The sequence below is a fragment of the Ctenocephalides felis genome, unplaced genomic scaffold (genome assembly GCF_003426905.1).
Source record: "Ctenocephalides felis isolate EL2017-DRISC unplaced genomic scaffold, ASM342690v1 CF-g0.4_SCAFFOLD_01492, whole genome shotgun sequence".
NCBI lineage: Eukaryota > Metazoa > Arthropoda > Insecta > Siphonaptera > Pulicidae > Ctenocephalides > Ctenocephalides felis.
In genome coordinates, this window is record NW_020537646.1 from 36,016,271 (window position 1) to 36,038,473 (window position 22,203).

The 22,203-nt window shown below is 30.1% G+C and overlaps 1 protein-coding gene across 1 annotated transcript in view; it reads left to right on the forward strand.

Annotated features, from left to right (window-relative positions):
- The first annotated feature begins 133 nt into the window (after nucleotides 1-133).
- Nucleotides 134-22,203, forward strand: part of LOC113371201 (tumor necrosis factor receptor superfamily member wengen) — a 69,304-nt gene continuing 47,234 nt past the window's right edge. The window contains exons 1-3 of the mRNA XM_026611844.1: nucleotides 134-345; nucleotides 14,400-14,801; nucleotides 21,266-21,419. Coding sequence (XP_026467629.1) covers nucleotides 322-345; nucleotides 14,400-14,801; nucleotides 21,266-21,419 — 580 coding nt within the window. The 5' untranslated portion in view covers nucleotides 134-321. The remainder of the gene's footprint in view (nucleotides 346-14,399; nucleotides 14,802-21,265; nucleotides 21,420-22,203) is intronic.

The window sequence follows — 22,203 nt, forward strand, 5'->3', positions numbered from 1 at the left end:
ATGTCAACCGAAATATTAAATTTTAAAAAGGAAGTAGCATATCCGCTTCTTATAAAACATCATAAAAATATAAATGCAAAGTGTCTACTGCACGTGTTAGAATTAAGAATTGCAAACAGTGATGATTGAAAGGTTTTGTTTACCAAATTGACTTGTGACTTGTGATAATTTATATATTTGTGTAATAATTATATTAAAAATATTTTTTAACAATGTTAAACGAAAATACATTTTTGATCAAACTGGAATCTATTATGGTATAATAAAGGCTTTCACACTAATCAAAATTCAAGCTGGATATATTTAGTTGACAATATTTGCATGGGTGTAAATGTTTTATTAAAGGTATGTTTTATATTACAATTATGTATTTATAAATGCTTATAAAAATTATAATGTAACTATGTATGTTTCAACTTCAGTAAAACATAAGGGCAATAAATTACCCTAGCTTACATATAAAGAAATAACAACTGCGTAAATTGTATACATTTTAAAAGTTTAATTGTATACTTAAAATTTAATGGTTTTAAATAAGCTTATACAGTAGAATCCGATTAGAATGACGCCGGATATATTGACAACCGCTTATTATGACGTAATCGCACTAGGAAGTTTGGTTTCCATATAAAATTCCTTAAAAATACAGCTGTCTAGTCGGATATATTGACATCGCTTACATTGACATGTCGCTTATAATGGCCCATTTTTTGACCGACATGATTTTACATGATATGGCCAAGTCTTCAAAAGCAATTGCTATGTCTTTTGTGCACAATAGCACTAGGGACTATTATCTGTTTTCACAATAAAATTATGTAAAAAAATCAATCCAAAATTTCTGATTACTTACATTAAAAAATCACATTTGTATGTTTATGGGTAGAGTAGAACAATTATTAATGGTCTACCACGGATATCTCGTAAACAAATAAAATTAGATTTTTTTTAACAAAAATATTTGATAGATCACTTTTATTCTTATGACTTTGCTATCAGAAGATAAGCAGCACATGAGTGGGATAAAAAGGACCAGCAGAACCTTTACTTTGGCAAAGGTGTAAACAATAAAATAGTAAAGTTTAAAAAAAAGCAATTTTACAAGAGATTAATTAAATAAATTGTTATTCTGGCTCGCCTGATGAATATTTCTGAGCAAGAGCAGATTAATGTAATATACTGTGTTATCTTTGTAACAAATGTACCCACAGAATTAAAATTTTGCATTGGTTCAATAATGTAGCGTAAAATCCCTTTAAAATTTAATAAAAGAAATTGCATCTGTTTGTCCCCTGGTTGTCCCACTTTACCCCGTATGTAAGGTAAAATGGGTCACATACCAAATTTAAAAAAAATAGTAAAAAAAAGAATATTTATTTAATTAGGAATTATGTGAATTTTTTTCTGTACATAGTTCGATATATGCTTGTTTGATGTGTGTTATGTGTTGCAAGCTTGTTCATTGGGTTTAGACAGTATAATTACTGAATGTCAAATTGGACCTTTGTGCCCCGCCCTACCCTATGTCAATTTTATTTTATATTAAATTTTAATTTTGTGTCATTTTTATTTTTAATTAAAATGTATGTATAGGCTTTTCTTTTAAATTACTGAAACATGTAACATATTTACATATTAAAAAGTTTTTCTTTAGTATGCTTTTGTATGACGACCGGTTAGTATGACGAGATTTCGGCGTCCCTTCGATGTCATACTAAGCGGATTCTACTGTAGTTGCAATGATTACATAAAGCTTTATACATGGATCTTTACACACAGAAAAAGTATATCCATCAAACCAATAAAAACTAGTTGAAAGTGTCATTTTTCCTTAACAAGTTGCATGGACTTCCCGAAACGTGTATAATTGACTTAATCAACCGAAATTAAGGTTCAGATATTTAGATGAAATTTTCAACTGTTTGTTTCGAAAATAAAGTTTTTGTTTTCACTTAATTGTAAACATTGCTATAAGGTTGTTCGGAATGTCACTTCGTTTTTTACCACCAAAATTTAACTATATTTTTTTGAACCTAACATCACACTGAAACCCTATAATTATTATATGATTTGAAAACTTATATTTTAAGGCTTGTGTTTAAAAGGTTTTTATTAGGGTTTATACAAAAACCGACATTTCAGAAAACCGGTTTTCGAAGTTTAATTTTACCAAAAAAACGGTTTAACCGGTTTTCGAATTTTATATAAAAAATAAATTTTTGCTCGAATATTCTGTAATTTATCCGCAAATTTAGTGTAATTTAGAGCAGTATTTGACTGAATTTATTTATTGTTCAATTTTATAGATAGTAAACAAAATTATTTTAATTTTAATTAGTAGAACTAAAAAATAATGGTTTATCTTGATTAAATAACTTTGAAAATAATTATTCGTTATTCATGCATCATTTTCACATATAAGAATGAAAATATTTTTATGATAGTGAAAGGAAATTTTTCAAATAAATAAAAATAATACATTTTTAAATAAAAAAAATCATTAAATTAAAATAAAATAAAAAAAAATTAGATACATGTTGATACATACTTGTTGATATCAATTATAGTTTTAAAAACAATTAAGTTAAACTCGGGTATTGTCTGTTCCGAGCAATTTTAATTAATTAATTTTAAACATTCTAATTGTTTTTTTTTGTTTAATAAAATATGATTTCAAAAAACTGAGAACGTCTATCGAATTGCTACTTAGACGTGTCCTTTGTTTACTCACAAAATTTCCTGAAATAGAAAATACTTTCATACTTGCGATCAAATTATGCTTAATTGTTTTTAAAGCCTAAGTTTTTTGTTCTTTGTGGCTTCTAGGGTTTAAAACTCTTTTTCTAGTTAGAGCAGAGGAAGTTACTTCTTCAAGAAGAAGTCACACTGATTTAAATTAATATATAACTGGTATAAAAATCTAATTTAATATATACAAAACCATTAATTGAACCATTGCAGATTGATAAGATATGAAATGCTATTGAACCGATATGATTTCAAGAATCAAAACGCTTTCATCTATGTTTCATATTTGGTTATATTTTTCATTTTCCACATATACAGTAAAAACCGACTTTTTTCGCTAAAAAACGGTTTTCGAATTCCATAATTTTTGCAAAAAAAACGGTTTTTAAAACCGGTTTTTGAAAACCGACAAACCCTAGTTTTAATCAATTACATGCAATAGTTTTTGGATGGTGCCACTTTGAATATGAAAAGAATTAAGCAGCATTTTCGACATATTTTACTCTTTTGCTAAAGAAAGGCAAAAGTTTAAGGCAAAATGAAATTGATCGATGCATACGGAAATGACATGTTGATAGTACCAAAATTGGTTTGCTAAATTTCATTCCTGGTATTTTTTTGATGTCCAAGATGCACCAAGTCCAACAAGTACGGTTGAAGCTGATAAAGACGCGAGAAAAGCATTAGTTGATGCAAACCGACGAATAACAATACATGAGATCCCATTAAGTAAAAATTTATCAAATTTAACAATTCATGACCACTCAAAAGGTCTGGGAACTCCTCGAAACTTAAATTATGGTTCTCATAGAAAAAAACGTGTGTCGTCGCACTGGCGTCCGCAATTTGCCTCTGAAAAGTCTTGAAAATTATTAGGTTCTGAAGCGGATTGTCACTAGGAATTTTAAATGGGATGTAAAGAATACAATATACGCAATTGCCCATGAAACAAAAATGAAGAACTTGGTCAAAACAGTTGCAAAGCAGAAATTCGCCAAAAAAGGTGATGAAGTATGTTTGGTGAGATAACAAAACGGTCAATTCGGATGCCTTATGTTATCAGCTGGATAAGCTAAATAATATACTTCAATAGAAAAGGTCAGAATTAACCCATAAGTAAGGTATAGACCTGCATCAAGACGACGCAAAAGACCTCATATAAGTTGGGTCAATCGCCAAAAGCTTTTGAAGCTTGAATGAGACCCAATTACACATTTATCATATTCTTCAGACTTGTCATCATCGGATCATTATTTGTTCCGGCCACTAAAAAAATTTTAGGTGGTATAACCTTTACCTCAAATCAGCCAAAACATTTATGATTTCGGAATTATGCTAACACAAAAATATGACAAAATATGTTCGGTCAAAACTGCCAAAACATAATATAATAAAGTAATTGTTTATTGTACGAAAATAACGTGCCAAAAAGTCTATAAAAAACGAAGTTACTTTCCGAAAAAAACAATATTTCCTATTGATATCTCTCAAACAAATTTAAATTATCTGTAATTATATTAATTATAGCGCACAGACACGTGTGCTTTAATGTCCTAAAATTGTAGCTTATTACAAATTTTAATTAATTTGTATAATTTTAATTAACTTTACCGCCAAAATAATGCTACTGATTTGTCCAAACCTTGATGAATTTTTAAAACTGACCGGCTTGTCGTAAGACCGTAATATTTAAGTATGTTCTATTAGACCATGATAACTATCGCCAAAAAAACTTTCATAAAAATTGTCAATTTCTTTTTCAACTGTTGATTACAAGAAAACGGCCCGATCGATCTTAAACTAATCAGGTCGATTTCCAACCAATATCTTTTGAACAGTTTTTGAATTTTTGCAATTGATTCAGGATTGCGGGCTAAAACGTGGATTTTTTTTTCAAAACTGACAAACGCAAGTCCTTATCGAGTTATATCGAATGGCTTTTGAATATTTGAAATCGGTCCAGCCGTTTGTGAGAAAGCGTCGAAAAAAACTCATAAACACATACTTTTTGCAAATTTGGTCTCATACGATTCAGAATGGCTTGAAACGTCGAGAAAACATAAAATTAGCGAATCGGATTTTTTTATTATAACATAAACTTCTTTGGGAAGGAAAAAAACGCAATACAATATACAATGTTAATGAATTATAGACTTCTTTAGAACTCTTTAATTTTTTTTTAATTAACTCGATGTTTACATATTTATGCTTATCAAAGTGTAACTTTATAGTCTTCAAAAGTATTTTGCTGTACAACACTTGTATATAGATATCTAAACACATAATGCGAAATATATATTTACCTTATAAAACAGTTATTAATGATTTTATCTTGGAAGATTTTTTAAATTCTATGTTTTATTTTGATAAATATAATAATATAATAAAGTTAAAATTATTCTTAATGTATATAAGTGAGCTTTTGAACTTTAGCCAGAAAATTGTAATTTTTTTTTCCCAAAAGCAATTATTCTGTCAAAACAAGCAGAAAGTTTTTTTGGATTATTCAAACCGAATGCTCTGTTCTCTCAAAAATTCGATTTCTATTTTCTGTACTTTTTGCTCCGTATCTCCGAAATGACTGGACCTGCCTTTGCCAAAAACTAATCATATGTTTCCAAGTGAAAATAGCCCTTGCCCGGTATTGCTGCACCAATAAAAAGTCAGCCCTATTAGATTAAATCTGATAACAAAAAATCATCAAATATGGATTGGAAATCATTGGGTTACCATCTAAAAATACGAAGTAAGGAGAAGTTTCAGCCCAACAGCTCATAGGACATAAGGTTCTGATTGCTGTTAAAAATATATATATAAAAAAAAAAACAAAAAAAAACTAATCAGCACATCTTCCTATGAATAGGAATCGAATGTTTTTAAACCATTTAAATCAGTTGATACATGCGCTTGAAAACGTGGACAAAAAATTCATACATACATACACACATCAAATTTTTCTAAGGTATGCTAAAATGTTCAGAAGTCTTCAAAACGTGAAGAAATGCAAAAAATTTCAATTTCGATTTTTGGACGATTACAATAACTTACCCTACTGGCAGTTACTAACAAAAATATACGATATTCTAACAATTAGGGGGCATCCATTAATCACGTGAGCGAGTTTTTAAGGATTTTTAGACCCCCCTCCCCCTTTGCGATATTTGGTGATATTCAAAATTACCCCCCCCCCACCCCCACCAAACATCACGTGTATTTTCAGTTATGTGAAAAAACTGTAAAATTTCTTTTTTTGAAAATGTTTGAACTTTTTTATAAAAAATAGTAAAAAAAATAAATACACGTCATATCTTGCTATACCCCACCCTCCCCCACGTGAAACTCCCTAAAAACATCATGTGATTAATGGACTCCTCATTACGATAAAAAAATAAAATCGTATCAATAAGTAGAAAAATATCAATTATAGTCTTTGACTGTATGGACAATTGTCTTAAAGAAAAAGAGAATTACAGAACAATTCATTTCTAATTAATTTTAAACCCTATTTTACTTATAAATAGTTAGTCGTAGCTATACAATGTCCTTGAGATTCCGCACACTATTTCCAGATGCGATCCCTAGGTGTAGTTTTTTATTTGTTTTTGAATAGTAATCAGAACTTATGAGTTTTATGAGTTGCTGTGATGATACTTCTCAACTAGGTGGCTCTTTTAAAAGGCAAACCAATGGTTTTTATCTAAACTTGAATTATCTATTTTTATATTAGATCTCGTATTTATATCATCTAATCTTGGTGATATATCTTCCGGGAAGGTTATCTGTTTCATGCTTGTTATATGCTTGATATCATGTTGTCCGAAACGCGAGTTTGGATATGGTCTTCGTATTTACTAACTCTCATAGAGACGAAAAAGTATCCACCGAAGAATCAAATATGTTGGGTTCAATATATATAAATAATTTATTTGTTTCATAAAAAGAATTACTTAAATTGGTTAGAAAAAAACTGGTATATTTTGTAATTTTATCTTTAATCATATTTTTTAATTTTCTAATTAAAGTATTGCAACATCAATTCCAGTGCGTCTCCAAGTATTTCTTCCATAACATATTTGTAAAAAAGGAGCTGCTTTGTCAGTTTTAGCAGCTGCCTTAATAAAGTATGCAACATTGGCTGTCGTGATTTTTACATACATTTTGCACATCTATTTACGCATGATGTTGAATGTATTGAATTTAGACCAATTTACAAGCATTTAGGATTTTAAGATCAAGCATACAAAATAAACATACAATATTTTGTGTTCGAAGTAGCAGAGAGCACACGCTCTGACAACAGCACCAATTTATTTTCGGATTTCAAGTGCATTTTCTGTACGGATTCTATGCTTCATGAGTCGTTTGCGACAAAGAAGTTACTTAATTTTTCAAAGATATTCATATTACAAAATAATTCAAATTATGTTGAGTAATATATCTAGAGATGATTACATTTTAGTATCTATATTACATGAAATTGAAACAAATTTCATTAATGAATTATACGTCGAATACTGCACCCCTTTTCGAATTATTTTATATTAAAAATCTTGTAATTTTAGTTAAACTGAGTTTCTAATAAAATTAATTATCATATGGATATTACAAGCATTTATGTTAGATATACTATAATTTTTTTTCTTCTTATTTTTCAATTACAATATTTATTACAACTGTTAAATAATTTAACATCTAGTAATAATAATAAACAATAACATAAATTTACAATGATATCCGTAGTATGATGATTTAATATAGAATAAAAGCAAATAATAATAAAAATAAAATTAATAAATAAAATAAATAAAATTTCTGAATAATAAAATAATACTAGAAAAACAATAAAGTGGAATTAAAACAATAAGTGACAGATAATAATAAATACAACAAAATAACAATATTAGAAATAATATAATAATAATATTAATTATTAATTAAATTAAAAATACCTTTTTTGGATTTTTATTTATATATAAAATTTATAATTTTGGTTTGACTGGACTTGGCATGAAGCTAATCATCTCATGGATAATTGCATTTATGTGAGATATACTGAAATGATTTTGAAACAAAATATATTTTGCAAAAAAATATACAGAACTGTGCAGGTCAATCAGGTCAGTTTTGACATGCAATATACAATTATATTATATAAATTATGAAATATAATATACTATCATAAAATTTCGGTTCCGTTATTATTATCGACTAATTTTAAATTTTATATATCTTATTTTGCTTCAAATTTTTCAATCTTTAATCATTTTTTTTGTGTAACTGCAATAAATTCAACTGCAATAAATGAAAAATAATTTATTGTATCATTTAAATATACAAGAAATTATAAATCCCGCCTATAAATATATATTAACTTTAGGCATAGCTGGGCACCGTTAATCAAATAGTTAACTTCGTTAATCGTTAATCCGCTACAAAAAAAGTTAACTTCGTTAAACGTTAAAGCGTTACATTTCGGAAGAATTAACGCAAGTTAACGTTAATCGTTAATCCGTTAATATGTGTAAAATTACATTTTTATATCGTTGCGTTAGTGAACTTAAAAAACTTATTAGTTTAGGTTCTGGAAGTTAACAGGTTATGAATAAAACAAAATACTTGTATAATTCAAATGTGTAATTTACCCCTCGCGCGTTTTATGCACACTTCCGTGTGTATAAGGAAAATGGCACAATTATCACATACCGTGATAACGCTATTGGTCAACTTTCCGTTTTTATGATTGCATATTGTTTTTACAAGAATTTTTTTCTAAATAAAGGGAAAGATTGTTTTTAACTACCCGTAGGGCAAGTTATAGTAATCGCAAAAAAATCGAAAATGAAAATTTTTGCATTTCTCGACGTTTCAAAGGTTTCTGAATATTTTGGCATACCTTAGAAAAAATGGATGTATGTGTGTGTGTATGTATGTGTATTCGGATACAAATTTTCGTCGACGATTTCGGGAACACGGATCAACCGATTTGAATAATTCAAAAAACATTCGATTCGTATTGATAAGAAGACGTGCTGATTAGTTTTTGGCAAAGGCAGGTCTAGCCGTTCCGAAGATATGGGGCAAAATTGAGCCAAAAACGGTAACTCAGTTTTTAAGAGAACGGAGTGTCCGATTTTAATAATTCAAAAAACATTTTACTTGTATTGACAATTATGAAGAACTGATCAATTTTTCATGGAGGCAGGTTTAGCGGTTTCGGAGATCTAATGAAAAAAGTAAAAAAAAAATGCCATTCTCGGTAAAAATGATCATTAGACATATGCACATCAAATTATCAGATACTTTATAGAGATTTTAAAATAAGTATAAATTTTATTTACATTCCTATGGGTTCCGTACCAATGTTTATCCTTTAGACAGCGACGCGGCGCTTACGCGCTTTATATTTTGTCTCTATGCAGTCCTAAAGCAGTAAAATTGCTTTGAAAAAAAGTTCAGATCTTCCAAAATATGTCAAAATAAAGAAAACATTTTTTTTTCAAAAAAAATTAATTTTTTGTCCAATAGTTTATAGTTTCTCAAAAATCTTATTTTTTCGAAGTAAATTTTTTTCAAAAATGTTAATCGTTTTTAAAAAAATAATAATTTTAGGTACGGAAAGTACCAGCAATTTGCCTTAAGGAACGATGCCTTAATTGCCTTAAGACAAAATTCCATTTACAGCTAGTTTTTGCGAAAAATAGGAAACGCGCGACGGGTTAAGCGTCGGGCATAAGGTGCATATTCCCCTTCATGAACATTAACATGTTGAAGTTCTCGTCTGAAAGCGAGGCTCGTTTTGGTGTCAAAATGTCTTTACCCGTGGAAAACAAACGTTCAACTGCAGCGCTTGAGGGTATAGCAGTATTGTATTTAATAAATAGATTTATGAATATCTGTTCCCCGAGGAATGCAGCATCGTTGAACGAGTCTTTTGATTTCATAGCCAGCCACATTTTAACGAGAATTTGCGCTTTATTCTTTAAAGAGTTTGTAGCTTTTTGGTTTTTCTATAGACTGAGTGACAGAATTGAAAAAGTCTTCCTTCTCGTCATCATCATCGCATTGCTCCCTCCGCCACTTAAACTATCTCAGTCCTTCGAATTTTTCGCTGCTTCTTGCCATAAGGCATCTTCTACCTTTTTTCTGTGCATTTTCTTACTGCATTCCTCTCTACTGCTGTCATACGTTTCCAGCCACATTAACCGAAACTTTGGGTGAAATGCCGCGGCAAGTTGGCACTGTTCATCATTCAGGAGTAGTCCAAATATTTTCTCTATGCCGTTTAATAAGGCATTGGCTAAAGCTGTGCCGTGCGGTAAATAGTAGGCATTGGATTAACGATTAACGGACTTCTCGCATTTTAACGGAAGTTAACGTGTCCGTTAACATTTTTAAAAGTTAACTTAAAAGTTAATCCGTTAATCAAAATGTTAACTTCGTTAATTAACGATTAACGGATTAACGAGTTAATGCCCAGCTATGACTTTAGGTTTGATAAATTGACGCATTGCGTGTTTTCTATTTTACCGTAAAATTTATTAATTTATACTCAGGTTGATTAGAACAAAATAATATAAGGTAAAAAATAAAATGTTTACGAAAACGAAAAATTTAACAAAAATTTGAAATCAACATATTTTTTACATATTATTTGAATGCCTATTATGCATTTTTCGCATAAGGTCACAATAAATATGAAATTTATAGATTCTGTTTTTATTACACATTTTAGGAACTTCTTTTGAAATTCTGATGTTGACGTTTACTTTTTTATTATTATTATTATTATTTTTGAACAGCAATCAGAACCTCACGTCCTATGAGTTGTTGGGCTGAAACTTCTCCTTACTTCATATTTTTTAGATGGTAACCCAATGGTTAATCCATCCATATTTGATGATTTTTTGTTATTAGAATTAATTTAATAGGGCTGACATTTTATTGGTGCAGCAATGCCGGGCAAGGGCTATTTTTACTTGGAAACATATTGCTATCTATATTTTCAAGTGAAAATTGTTGTCACTGCTGCCTGACAACAGACTGCTCAAAGTGGGAATCGAACCCGGGAACTCTGAAACAAGTCCCGTCGCTCTTAACCGCTTACCTAAGGGCGAGCCCGACGTTTACTGATCTCAAAATTTCTCAATCTATGATAATCTTTCTACGTAAATTCTTTCTATCGTTTCTATCAAATCGCTAAGATTTATTTATTATTTTTTTTATTCTTTATTTGTTGACTTTGTATACATGTATATTAGTCATCATACATTTCATAATTAATATTTACACTTTTATTTTATTTGCTTGTATATAATTGTATAGTGCACCATATATCATTTTCTTTGTCAATAATATTATAAAATTAGTTGGGAGGGAGATATTTTCCTTACAATCTTCCTCCATAGTTCTTGTCTACCCTTTTCCGATTTTTTCACTGAGCACTCCATAATGGCGTGCTCAGCATCCGCCCTAGTCGCTCCGCCCAAGCAATAGAAATTGGTATAATAATAGTATAATAATTAAGTTTAGTGCATCTCAGACTTTTTGCTATTATATTTACTATTTGAACATAATATTAATAATATAATTTGAGCATAATATTAAATATATAAAGATATTATGCGTAATCAGCTACATCATCAATTTGGAAGGTTTATCAAACTAAACTAAATATCTAATGATAAAACTTTAAATTTACACAAATTTAAGATTAAAGTTAGGATTAAGTGCTATGATTTTTTGAGCATTTCATCACAAAGTTCGAATTCCTTCAAAATGACAGGCACCATGAACCTGGTGTTAAATATATTATTTTTACTGTTAGAATAAGTCAAATTGATTCAAATCTTCAAAGTTTTCTATCCAAATCAAATTCCTATTACGAAATCCGTTATGTCTCGGAATGCTTTCTGATTTAACGTGCATACAAATGTGATGTACTGAGAATTGATAATACGTAAATTCAGTCAATAGCAATTCTTTTAAATTCGATTGGTGTTCATTTTGTGACTTGCACGCCTTCGTTGGTCTCTTATCACTGTTAAATGAAACATGCAAACAAAACTACATACCGCCGCATACAATAAAGTTTCAACATTTCATCTCTCTGTTGCATATTACTGTGTGGCTTGACTCGATTCAGTACATACTTACACATATATGATGTTTTAAAATGTTTTATAAATTTTAAACTAGAGGTGCATGCCATCGTGCCTGAAGGCACCTGCTGAAACTTCCTGTGCCGTAAATTAAAATTTTTAAAAGCATTAAAAAAATTTGAAAACTTTGAAAAATGAACTTTTTTGAAAAATTTGATTTTTTTTATATTTCAATGTTTTTTTGAAAATTTAGAACTTTTTCAAAGCAATAGCGCTGCGTAGCTGTTTTAAAGAAGAGGTTTCGAAGCTAATAAGCATGGCGTTGCAATCCAAAGTTTAAACAATATAAATCTTGGCAAGGAACCTATAGAAGTGTAAACAAAAATTGTACTTAGTATTAAAATCTCTATAAAATATTTGATAATTCGATCAGCATATGTCTAATGATCATTTTTGGCTGCTAAATACCATTGGATCTCCGAAACCGCTGTACCTGCCTTCCCAAAAATGTAACCAGTTTTTCATTTTGACAATACAAGTAAAATGTTTTTTTAATTTTTTTAAATCGGTAGTTCTTTTAAAAACTAATTCGCCGTAATTGCCATTTTTTGGTATTACTATAACTTACCATACATAAAGTTAATAATGAGGAGATTATAAATATCCTAAATTTTCGGTATTAATTTAAATTTCTATAAATTCTATTTTTCACCTCAGTATATTGAGTACCAACACCAACTTCATTAGTTTATTAAAAAAAAAACTTATTAGTTTATTGCTATAATTTTTTATTTGAGTAAATTATATTATAATATACTTAAAATCTTTTTTTAATCATAATAATAACCAACAAGTGGTATTTTCTTAAAACTTTACTAATATTGCTGACAGGAGCATTTTATTCATTTATGTATATACTATATTTATTTACATATCAATTATAAATTAATTATTATTTATTAATTATAAATCAATAATCATTTAAAATTATTGCGATCATATGTAGGTACTTATAAATTAACGTATCATAATACTATTATATGTGTAAATAATCTTGTGCTGCATAAATTCAGAGTCAATTTCAAATTTAAAATCGCGGTTGTGTACACCCAGTACGTACTTTAAAAAAATATACAAACGTGATTTATATACCAAAAACATAGCACGAACAAGTTTGCTAGAAAAAAAACATGGAACCTAAACTGAATATATTGCTAAATGATTTTAAATTCAAATAAGTGTTAGTTCTAGAAAAAATCAATTATCGAATATCGATAGTTTTCAAATATTAACTTTTTTGTTCGAACTTTAAATTTAAAATTCTCAAAATTGGTCAAAAAGTGGTTTGAGTGGCCCCAAAATGTTCTATAGTGTGTTGGCAAGTTCCATCAAAAGTTGACGCATTTGATCAAGATTGTGAAATGTGAAATACTTGATAGTATAGATAAATAAAACTTGCAGCAATTGTGTCTTAATTTGTAACTGTAGTTCTAAAAATCATCTTTATGGTTGCAGAAAAAAGTTTAAATGAACAGATTTAATAAATATCAACCACAATAACCAAAAAATGTTTACAGTTCTACCAAAGATTTGGGTTTCACCTAAAAGCTCATAATTTTCAAACTACAGTAGAACTCCAATTATCCGAATTAATGGGGACCGGGACCGATTCGGATAATCAAATATTCAGATAATCAAATATTCGGATTTTTTTTTAAAAAATTGCCATTGGAGAAAAAAAAGTTACGTTTTGCACTATTTTTTTATTGAATTAAATGAAAGAAACAGGACATTTTCACATGTTTTAAATATAAATAAAATGTACTTATGTACAAGTTTAGAAATAAAAATCATTGTTTTTTAAACATCTCCGTCAAATCAAAACAAACAATGTGCCTATACTGGCTTTGCTGGTGGAAGAATAATAGCGCACTTAGACTTTTTTTTGGACAATTTTTTTTCTGAAAGAAATTCGGATAATCGGCGATTCGGATTGTCGGAGTTCGGATAATTGGAGTTTGGATGATTGGAGTTCGGATATTTGGAGTTCTACTGTACATGGCATAACTTTCTTATCTAATTTGTTTTCCTAATGATTGCGGTCAATACTATCACCCCATTTCGGCTTGAAGTTGAGATCTGGAGCATCTTATATAACATAGTACAGTAGAACCTTGTTTATCCGGCCGTCGGTTATGCGGATTTGCGATTATCCGGAATACCTACATTTCGAATTTTTGCATGATTAATACTGCAGATTATTACATAGAAAATATATTTGTACATACGTAAAGAAGGTTCAATTTCTTAATAATATTATTTTCGTTGATATCTATGTATGCATTTGTTATTTTTAATAAATACACAACATTATCCTTCATACATTCGATTATCCGAATGCCTATCGACAACCATTAGTCCGGTTAATCAAGGTTCTACTGTAGTTGAAAATAAGTAAGAATTGCTTCTTACTGACAAAGTTATAATGTTATTAATTATGTTATTAATTAAGTTATTAAGTCATATAGTTAATGAACTTATTGTCTTTTTCAGTTGCTGCTGCTGCTACTGCCGTTAGCAGCGGCTGCAACCGAATCAGGCTTCGCTGGACGAATAAATTTCGATGACATCCAATTAAATCAAAAAGAACCATTTTCTTCCACGATTTCCAATGGCTGGTTGCCCCTTGCTAGAAAACGATACGCCGCTGGTTGTGAATACGGTCGCAGTTACTGGAACGCAGCCGGCCAGAGGTGCGTCGCCTGCTCCCTCTGCGGTAGCGAGGAAATTATTGTTCGGCCTTGTGGTTTAGACAGAGATGTAGTATGTGGCCCTCTATCAGATTTACATTCAGATTATTGGGCCTGGCTACAAAATAGATTTATTAAAAATGCCGAAGAACGGAAAGAAAGAACTTTGGACAACGCAGGAATTGCTGTGCCTCTGCGAACGAAGGTAATAATATATCTGAATAATAAATAATCCTCAAATTCATATATATATATATAGATATATATATACTTATATATATTTATATAATATATATATATATATATATATATATATATATATTAGGGCGCGTCGATTTAAAGGTCACTTAGACACATATGATTTTCGGATACTGGAGATCAAAATAAGATACTTTGCTGAAGAAACCATACCTCTGAAATGAATTCTGATGTCCCGTGCGTTGACTCAAAAATAAGGGTTGAATTTTGAAAAACCGCTCAGGGGAGATCCCAGAGGATGTACCACGGGCATAGGTGAATCGTCTTTCCAAAGTTAGTGGGGGTCGGTCATACATTTGGTCGCGATTGGGACACTCTAAATGGGTCAAAATGGAATTTTTTAAATTTCAATCCTTATTTTTGGGTAACTGCATGGGAAATCAGAATTAATTTTAGAGGTTTTGTTTCTTCAGCAAAGTATCTTATTTTGAACCCTAGTATCCGAAAATCATGTGTGCCTAAGCGACTTTTTTGACCCGTACAAATCGACCCGCTCTATATATATATATATATATATATATATATATATATATATATATATATATATATATATATATATATATTAGATTCTATATATATAAAAATAAGTCGGGTTTTCCTTCCTGACGAAATAATTCCAGAACGCACGAACTGATTTCGACAATTTTGCATTCGTTGGAAAGATCTCGGGCTCCGCAAGGTTTATAGCTAAAAAAATTAGTTGTGCATGGCATCGTGCCTTAATGCAAGCTGCTGGAACTTCACGCACCGTAATTAAAAATTCGAGTAATGACATTAGTGAAAATTATCAGAATTATGCTTGGTTAAGTCAACGAGCAATTCTTGCCGCAAAGAATAATGATGTACACGCACTGAATTTCACCATTCAATCAAGAATTGCTGGCGATTTGGTGACATACCAATGATTCCGACTGGTCTTCCGTTTGACTTCAAACGATTGCAATTTCCAGTTTGCCTTGCGTTCGCAATAACAAGTCGCAAGGCCAATCGCTTAGTGTTTCCGGGATAAATTTCAAATAGATTATTTAGAAAATCATTGTTTTTCACTTGGGCAGTTATACGTTGCCTGTTCACGAGTTGGACAACCATCCGCTTTGTTTGTGTTAACGTCAGACCAAAAAACAAAAAATGTGCTTTACCAAATAGCACTTCAATGAAACGGATAATTTGCGGATTCACTTTCATTTACTTAGAGAAGCTCAACTAAAAAACACTTCATTTTTGTAATCGAAATAAATCCATTAATGTTGTATAATAAAATCACATTTTTCCTTTTCAAATATAAAACAAACAAAAAATTTCTTTATCTTTCTCATGAAACGATCTGATGGCGAAACGGAGTTCGTCGGGTTTGCTAATATATATATATATATATATATATATATATTATATTAATCGAATATAAAAGTAAGTTCAAATTATCAATGATAATTACCATGAAACACATAAATGTAATTATATTATCTTTTTCTGAATCGGAAAATCACAATTTCACAAATAGAACTTATCTTAAAAAAAACTATTAGAAGTAATTCTTAATATATGCATTTAGTTTTGTATTATATATTATATTTATATATGGCTTCCATGGCTTGGCGGTTTAAAGACTTTGTGTGGACAGGGTTGCAAGTTCGGGCCCGCCCTCTAGAAGACCTGATATTGAAAATATAGATGAAAAATATGTTTTCAATTGAAAATAGCGTAGTTGGGGCTCTGCGTTGTGAAATGACTATGGGAAATTTTGCGGTCTCTATTTTTCCCTGAATCGAGTTGGCGTTCAACTCAGCTCACGGACCTGCCCTAGGACAGTACTACCCATTACTACCCATTATATTATATAAAGTGTTCTTGTTGAGAAAAAAACTTCTAGTCAATCTAAATTTAACAATGAAGTTAATAATAATGTGATAATTCAATTTTCTAAATGGTAAACGAGTTATTTTTTTTTTTTAATTTAAAGTTTTTAAATTGAACCTCGTTAAACTTTTTGGTAGCTTTCATGGTAGCTACATAAAGTGTGATTGAATCAAGGAGCCACTTCCGCATATTTTCTCGGCTTCATATGAGAAGCTTCAAAGATAATATTGAAACTTCTATATATGACAAAGTTAATATTGAATATTTAGTATATATCCTATTGAATGCTATAAAATGAATCAAGTATAAATCATATAATCAGCTGGTTTTGAACAGCGTTGCGCCCATGCCCTTTAATGCACCAGTTTCGTTTAGTCTAGCAGCCGCCTGTTACCAAATAAAACCGTTGAAGGTTAACATTCACTATGGAATTAAAATATAACAGTAAAAGCACGTCAAGACTATAAACACGTGCCAATATATGCTGTAGAATCAAGTTGGTAATAAAAGAAGTGCGTTAGTTCGAACGCTTTGTTAGAATGCATCTGACAACTAGTGGGGCGCATGACATTGTGCCTTGGCAAATTGCTGGAACTTCCCGAACCAATAATTTTAATTTTTGAAAAAAAAATTACTTTGAAAAAAAATAGATTTTTGAGAAACTATAAATTTGACAAAAAATTACTTTTTTTGGAAAAAAAATATGTTTTTTTGAAAAAAAAATGTTTTTTTTTTATTTTGACATATTTTGTAAATTCTGAACTTTTTTTCAAAGCAATCGTACTGCTTTAACTGCATAGAGACGGAATGTTAAAGCGCGTAAACGCCGCGTCGCTGTCTAACGGGTAAACATTGGTACGGAATTCATAAGAATGTCAACAAAATTTATACTTATTGTTAAAATCTCTATAAAATATCTGATAATTTGATGTGCATATGTCTAATGATCATTTTTGACCGCCAAATGGCTTTTTTTTTACTTTTTCCATTAGATCTCCGAAACCGCTAGACCTGCCGTCATGATCAATTCTTTATCTTATCAATACAAGTAAAATGTTTTATGAATTATTAAAATCGGCCGCTCTCTTAAAAACCATGTTACCGTATTTGGCACTTTTTGACCACATACATCCATTTTTTCTAATTGTAAGGTATGCCAAAATATTCAGAAACCTTTGAAACGTAAAGATATATAAAAATTTTCATTTTCGATTTTTTTGAGATTACTATAACTTGCCCTACGGGAAGTTAAAAAAGTCTTTCGTTAGATGATTAGAAAAATTAAGCCCACCCCAAGTAAGATAATCTGAATAATTTATAATCATAATTATAATTTTTTCGATTGTTGAAAAACTTTTTCAAATCCGAATTAGAAAGTCAACGCCATTGTTTTGGTTAATACATTTTCTAAGAACATAATGCAAGCAAAAGTGTAAAACAAACGAGTATAAATAATACTAAATTGTAAGGGTCAACAAAAACGTTGCGAATGTTTGTACAAAACAATGGTACATTATGTATGTTAATTCGAAACACAATGGATAATTATGTTAAAATGTAAAAATACTCAAGGGACACAACTAGTGTAATCGCCTAAAAAAAGGTGATTTTTGAGAATTTATATTAAAACTAGCTGTAAGTGGAATTCTGTCTTAAGGCAATTAAGGCATCGTGCCTTAAGGCAAATTGCTGGAACTTCCCGTACGAAAAATTATTATTTTTTTTAAAAACGATTAACATTTTTGAAAAAAATTTACTTCAAAAAAATAAGATTTTTGACAAAAAATTACTGTTTTTTGAAAAAAAAAATTTTTTTAATATTTTTTTTTTAAAAAAAATGTTTTCTTTATTTTGACATATTTTGAAAGATCTAAACTTTTTTTCAAAGCAATCGTACTGCTTTAACTGCATAAAGACGAAATATCAAACTGCGTAAGCGCCGCGTCGACGTCTAACGCGTAAACATTGGTACGGAACCCATAGGAACGTGAACCAAAATTATACTTATTGTTGAAATCTCTATAAAATATCTGATAATTCGATGTGCATATGTCTAATGATCATTTTTGACCGCCAAATGGCATTTTTTTATACTTTTTTCATTAGATCTCCGAAACCGCTAGACCTGCCTTTATGAAAATTTGATCAATTCTTCACCTTGTCAATACAAGTAAAATGTTTTTTGAATTATTAAATTCGGACGCTCCGTTCTCTTAAAAACTGAGTTACCGTTTTCGCCACTTTTTGCCCCGTATCTTCGGAACGGCTAGACCTAACTTCGCCAAAAACTAATCAGCACGTCTCCTTATCAATACGAATCGAATGTTTTTTGAATTATTCAAATCGGTTGATCGGTGTTCCCGAAATCGTCGACGAAAACTTGTATCCGCACATACATACACACACGCACACACACACACACACGCACACACACACACACACACACATACATCCATTTTTTCTAAGGTATGCCAAAATATTCAGAAACCTTTGAAACGTCGAGAAATGCAAAAATTTTCATTTTCGATTTTTTTGCGATTACTATAACTTGCCCTACGGGAAGTTAATAATCATTGTTAGCAATCTATGCTTAATGTTGTTCATGTAAAACAGATTGCAGAATAAAAAAAAACTAGCTGTAAGTGGAATTCTGTCTTAAGGCAATTAAGGCATCGTGCCTTAAGGCAAATTGCTGGAACTTCCCGTACCAAAAATTATTATTTTTTTAAAAACGATTAACATTTTTGAAAAAAAAATTACTTTGAAAAAATAAGATTTTTGAGAAACTATAAATTGGACAAAAAATTACTTTTTTTTGAAAAAAAATTTTTTTAAAAAAAAAATTTTTTTTTTTTTTTTTTTTTTGTTTTTATTTTTTGAAAAAAATTTTTTATTTATTTTGACATATTGTGGAAGATCTGAACTTTCTTTTCAAAGCAATCGTACTGCTTTAACTGTATAGGGACTAAATATAAAGCGCGTAAGCGCCGCGTCGCTGTCTAACGCATAAGCATTGGTACGGAACCCATAGAAATGTTAACAAATTGTATACTTATTGTTAAAATCTCTATAAAATATCTGATAATTTGATGAGCATATGTCTAATGATCATTTTTGACCGCCAAATGGCTCATTTTTTTACTTTTTCCTCCGTATCTCCGAAACCGCTAGACCTACCTTTATGAAAATTTTATCGATTCTTCATCTTGTCAATACAAGTGAAATGTTTTTTGAATTATTCAAATCGGACGCTCCGTTCTCTCAAAAACTGAGTTACCGTTTTCGGCACTTTTGCCCCGTATCTTCGGAACGGCTAGACTTGCCTTCGCCAAAAACTAATCAGCACGTCTCCTTATCAATACGAATCGAATGTTTTTTTAATTATTCAAATCGGTTGACCCGTGTTCCCAAAATCGTCGACGAAAATTTGTATCCGCACATACATACACACACGTTAATACATACATACATACACACACACATACACACACACACACACACATACATCCATTTTTTCTAAGGTATGCCAAAATGTTCAGAAACCTCTGAAACGTAAAGATATATAAAAATTTTCATTTTCGATTTTTTTGCGATTACTATAACTTGCCCTACGGGAAGTTAAAAATACTTTATCATCGTTTCAAAATTTTAAGAATATATTTACACATGTTTTAAGAATACATAGTAAAATTTTCGAAGAAAAAAATTAAATATTTTTTAAGTTATCGTCGATCTTCAACGGCGCGAAAAAAAGGCCCTTCACTGCTGCAGTGATTCCGGCCTTCTACGTAGATGAAATTAAAAAAAAATTCTCGTTAAACTAGATAATATTGTCTGTAAAATGACCTACGATAAAAAAAAATTAAAAAATTGACAAAATGGCGGCGTTTTTAAAAAAAAAGTCGAATTTTACCCGAAATTTTTGTCGTTTTTGGCCTGCCAAAATTCGATTTTTGATCCGATCGAAAAATCGATAGTTCATTTTACAAAGAACTATATATAGAACATGTAAAAAAAATTCGATAGTGATCGGATCATTTGTTTTTGAGTAATAACTGCAGCAAATTCGGAAAATGGTGTTTCGAGAAAAACGCGTTTAAAAATAAAATGATCGTTATACTATATACTATATATGTACTCTTTAAATGGCTGTGACTTAAAAACTATTTAAGATATCGATTTAAAATTTTGGTATGTTATTTTTAAAGGTATAGCCTATCGAAATATGGAAAAATTGCAAATTCGATTTCTTGAAAATTTCACACTAGTTGTGCCCCTTAAATATAACATTGGGCAGGAAATAGTAATTTGGCTTAATTCTTTATCAAAACATATTTTTTATATTTGTTTAAAATTTCAATTTCCTGCAATTTTAATTGGTCGAATTCGAAGAAAAGAAAGCGAGTATTCTTTAAATACTATTCATAAACCTACCTATTGAAACATTTAGAGAAACACTTATCGGTTAATCTATTTGTCTGATATTGTGCTTTTCAATTTATTAGTTTAATCCTTAATATTTTATGATTTTATAAAAAGTATCTGCTGTTGCAGGAGATGTCTGAGCTTGCAGATTGGAAATGGGATTGGGAAGCCGGAGTGCTCCTTATGGCTATCATTGTCTGCGCCCTATTTTTTGCAGTTGTGGCAGGATATTCTCTTCATCATGCACGACACTGGCGAATACTTGAAGAACACTACGAAGCAGGCAAGTTGCACTTTAACAAGTTGTAATTTTTTTTTAAATGAATATGTTTAATGAATATGTGAACGGCTCGCAAGCACGATTATGAATATGGGAAACAGTAGGCCATCGACTAATAATCTTAGACCTCAGAATACATACATTTATTATAAGGTCTATGCTTAAAATCCAAATCAATCTCAAAAAGAGTGTATGAAATTAGAATATTAGAATGCTTATTGTTATATATTATATATTGTTATGTTCTGTAATAGAGACGGCCCTGATCGATTGCAGCAGAATAAAGGAAGCCACACTGATATTATGGTTTTCTCTTAATTTATTTATGAAACTCAAAATTATAGATAGTACAAAGTATAAGATATTTAGCAAGAGACAAAGAACATAATTTTGGTACGTAAAATGACAAAATAATGTAGTTATATATATAGCATAGACCGGGGCTTAAAAATCCGCGGAAAAATAGGTGCAACACCGATATCTCAAAAACAAGTAAAGTTAAAAAATTTATAACAATAATATTTGAAAGTACAGGGAAAAAGTATAACCAGCCTTGTTTCTTACGGCTTTACTGTTGGGTGATAAACGACAATGTTCGAAAAACCATAACAAAAGTATTTTCTTTTGTTATTATTTTTTTGGTTGGTAGCTGATGAATATTTCTGACGAAATACAAGATCAAAGTTATATTACCAGTGTTATCAAATAAAATTTATATTTTGCATTGGTTGAATAATGTAGCTTTTATTTCTTAAAATCCCTTTAGTTAAAAATACGACTTAGGACC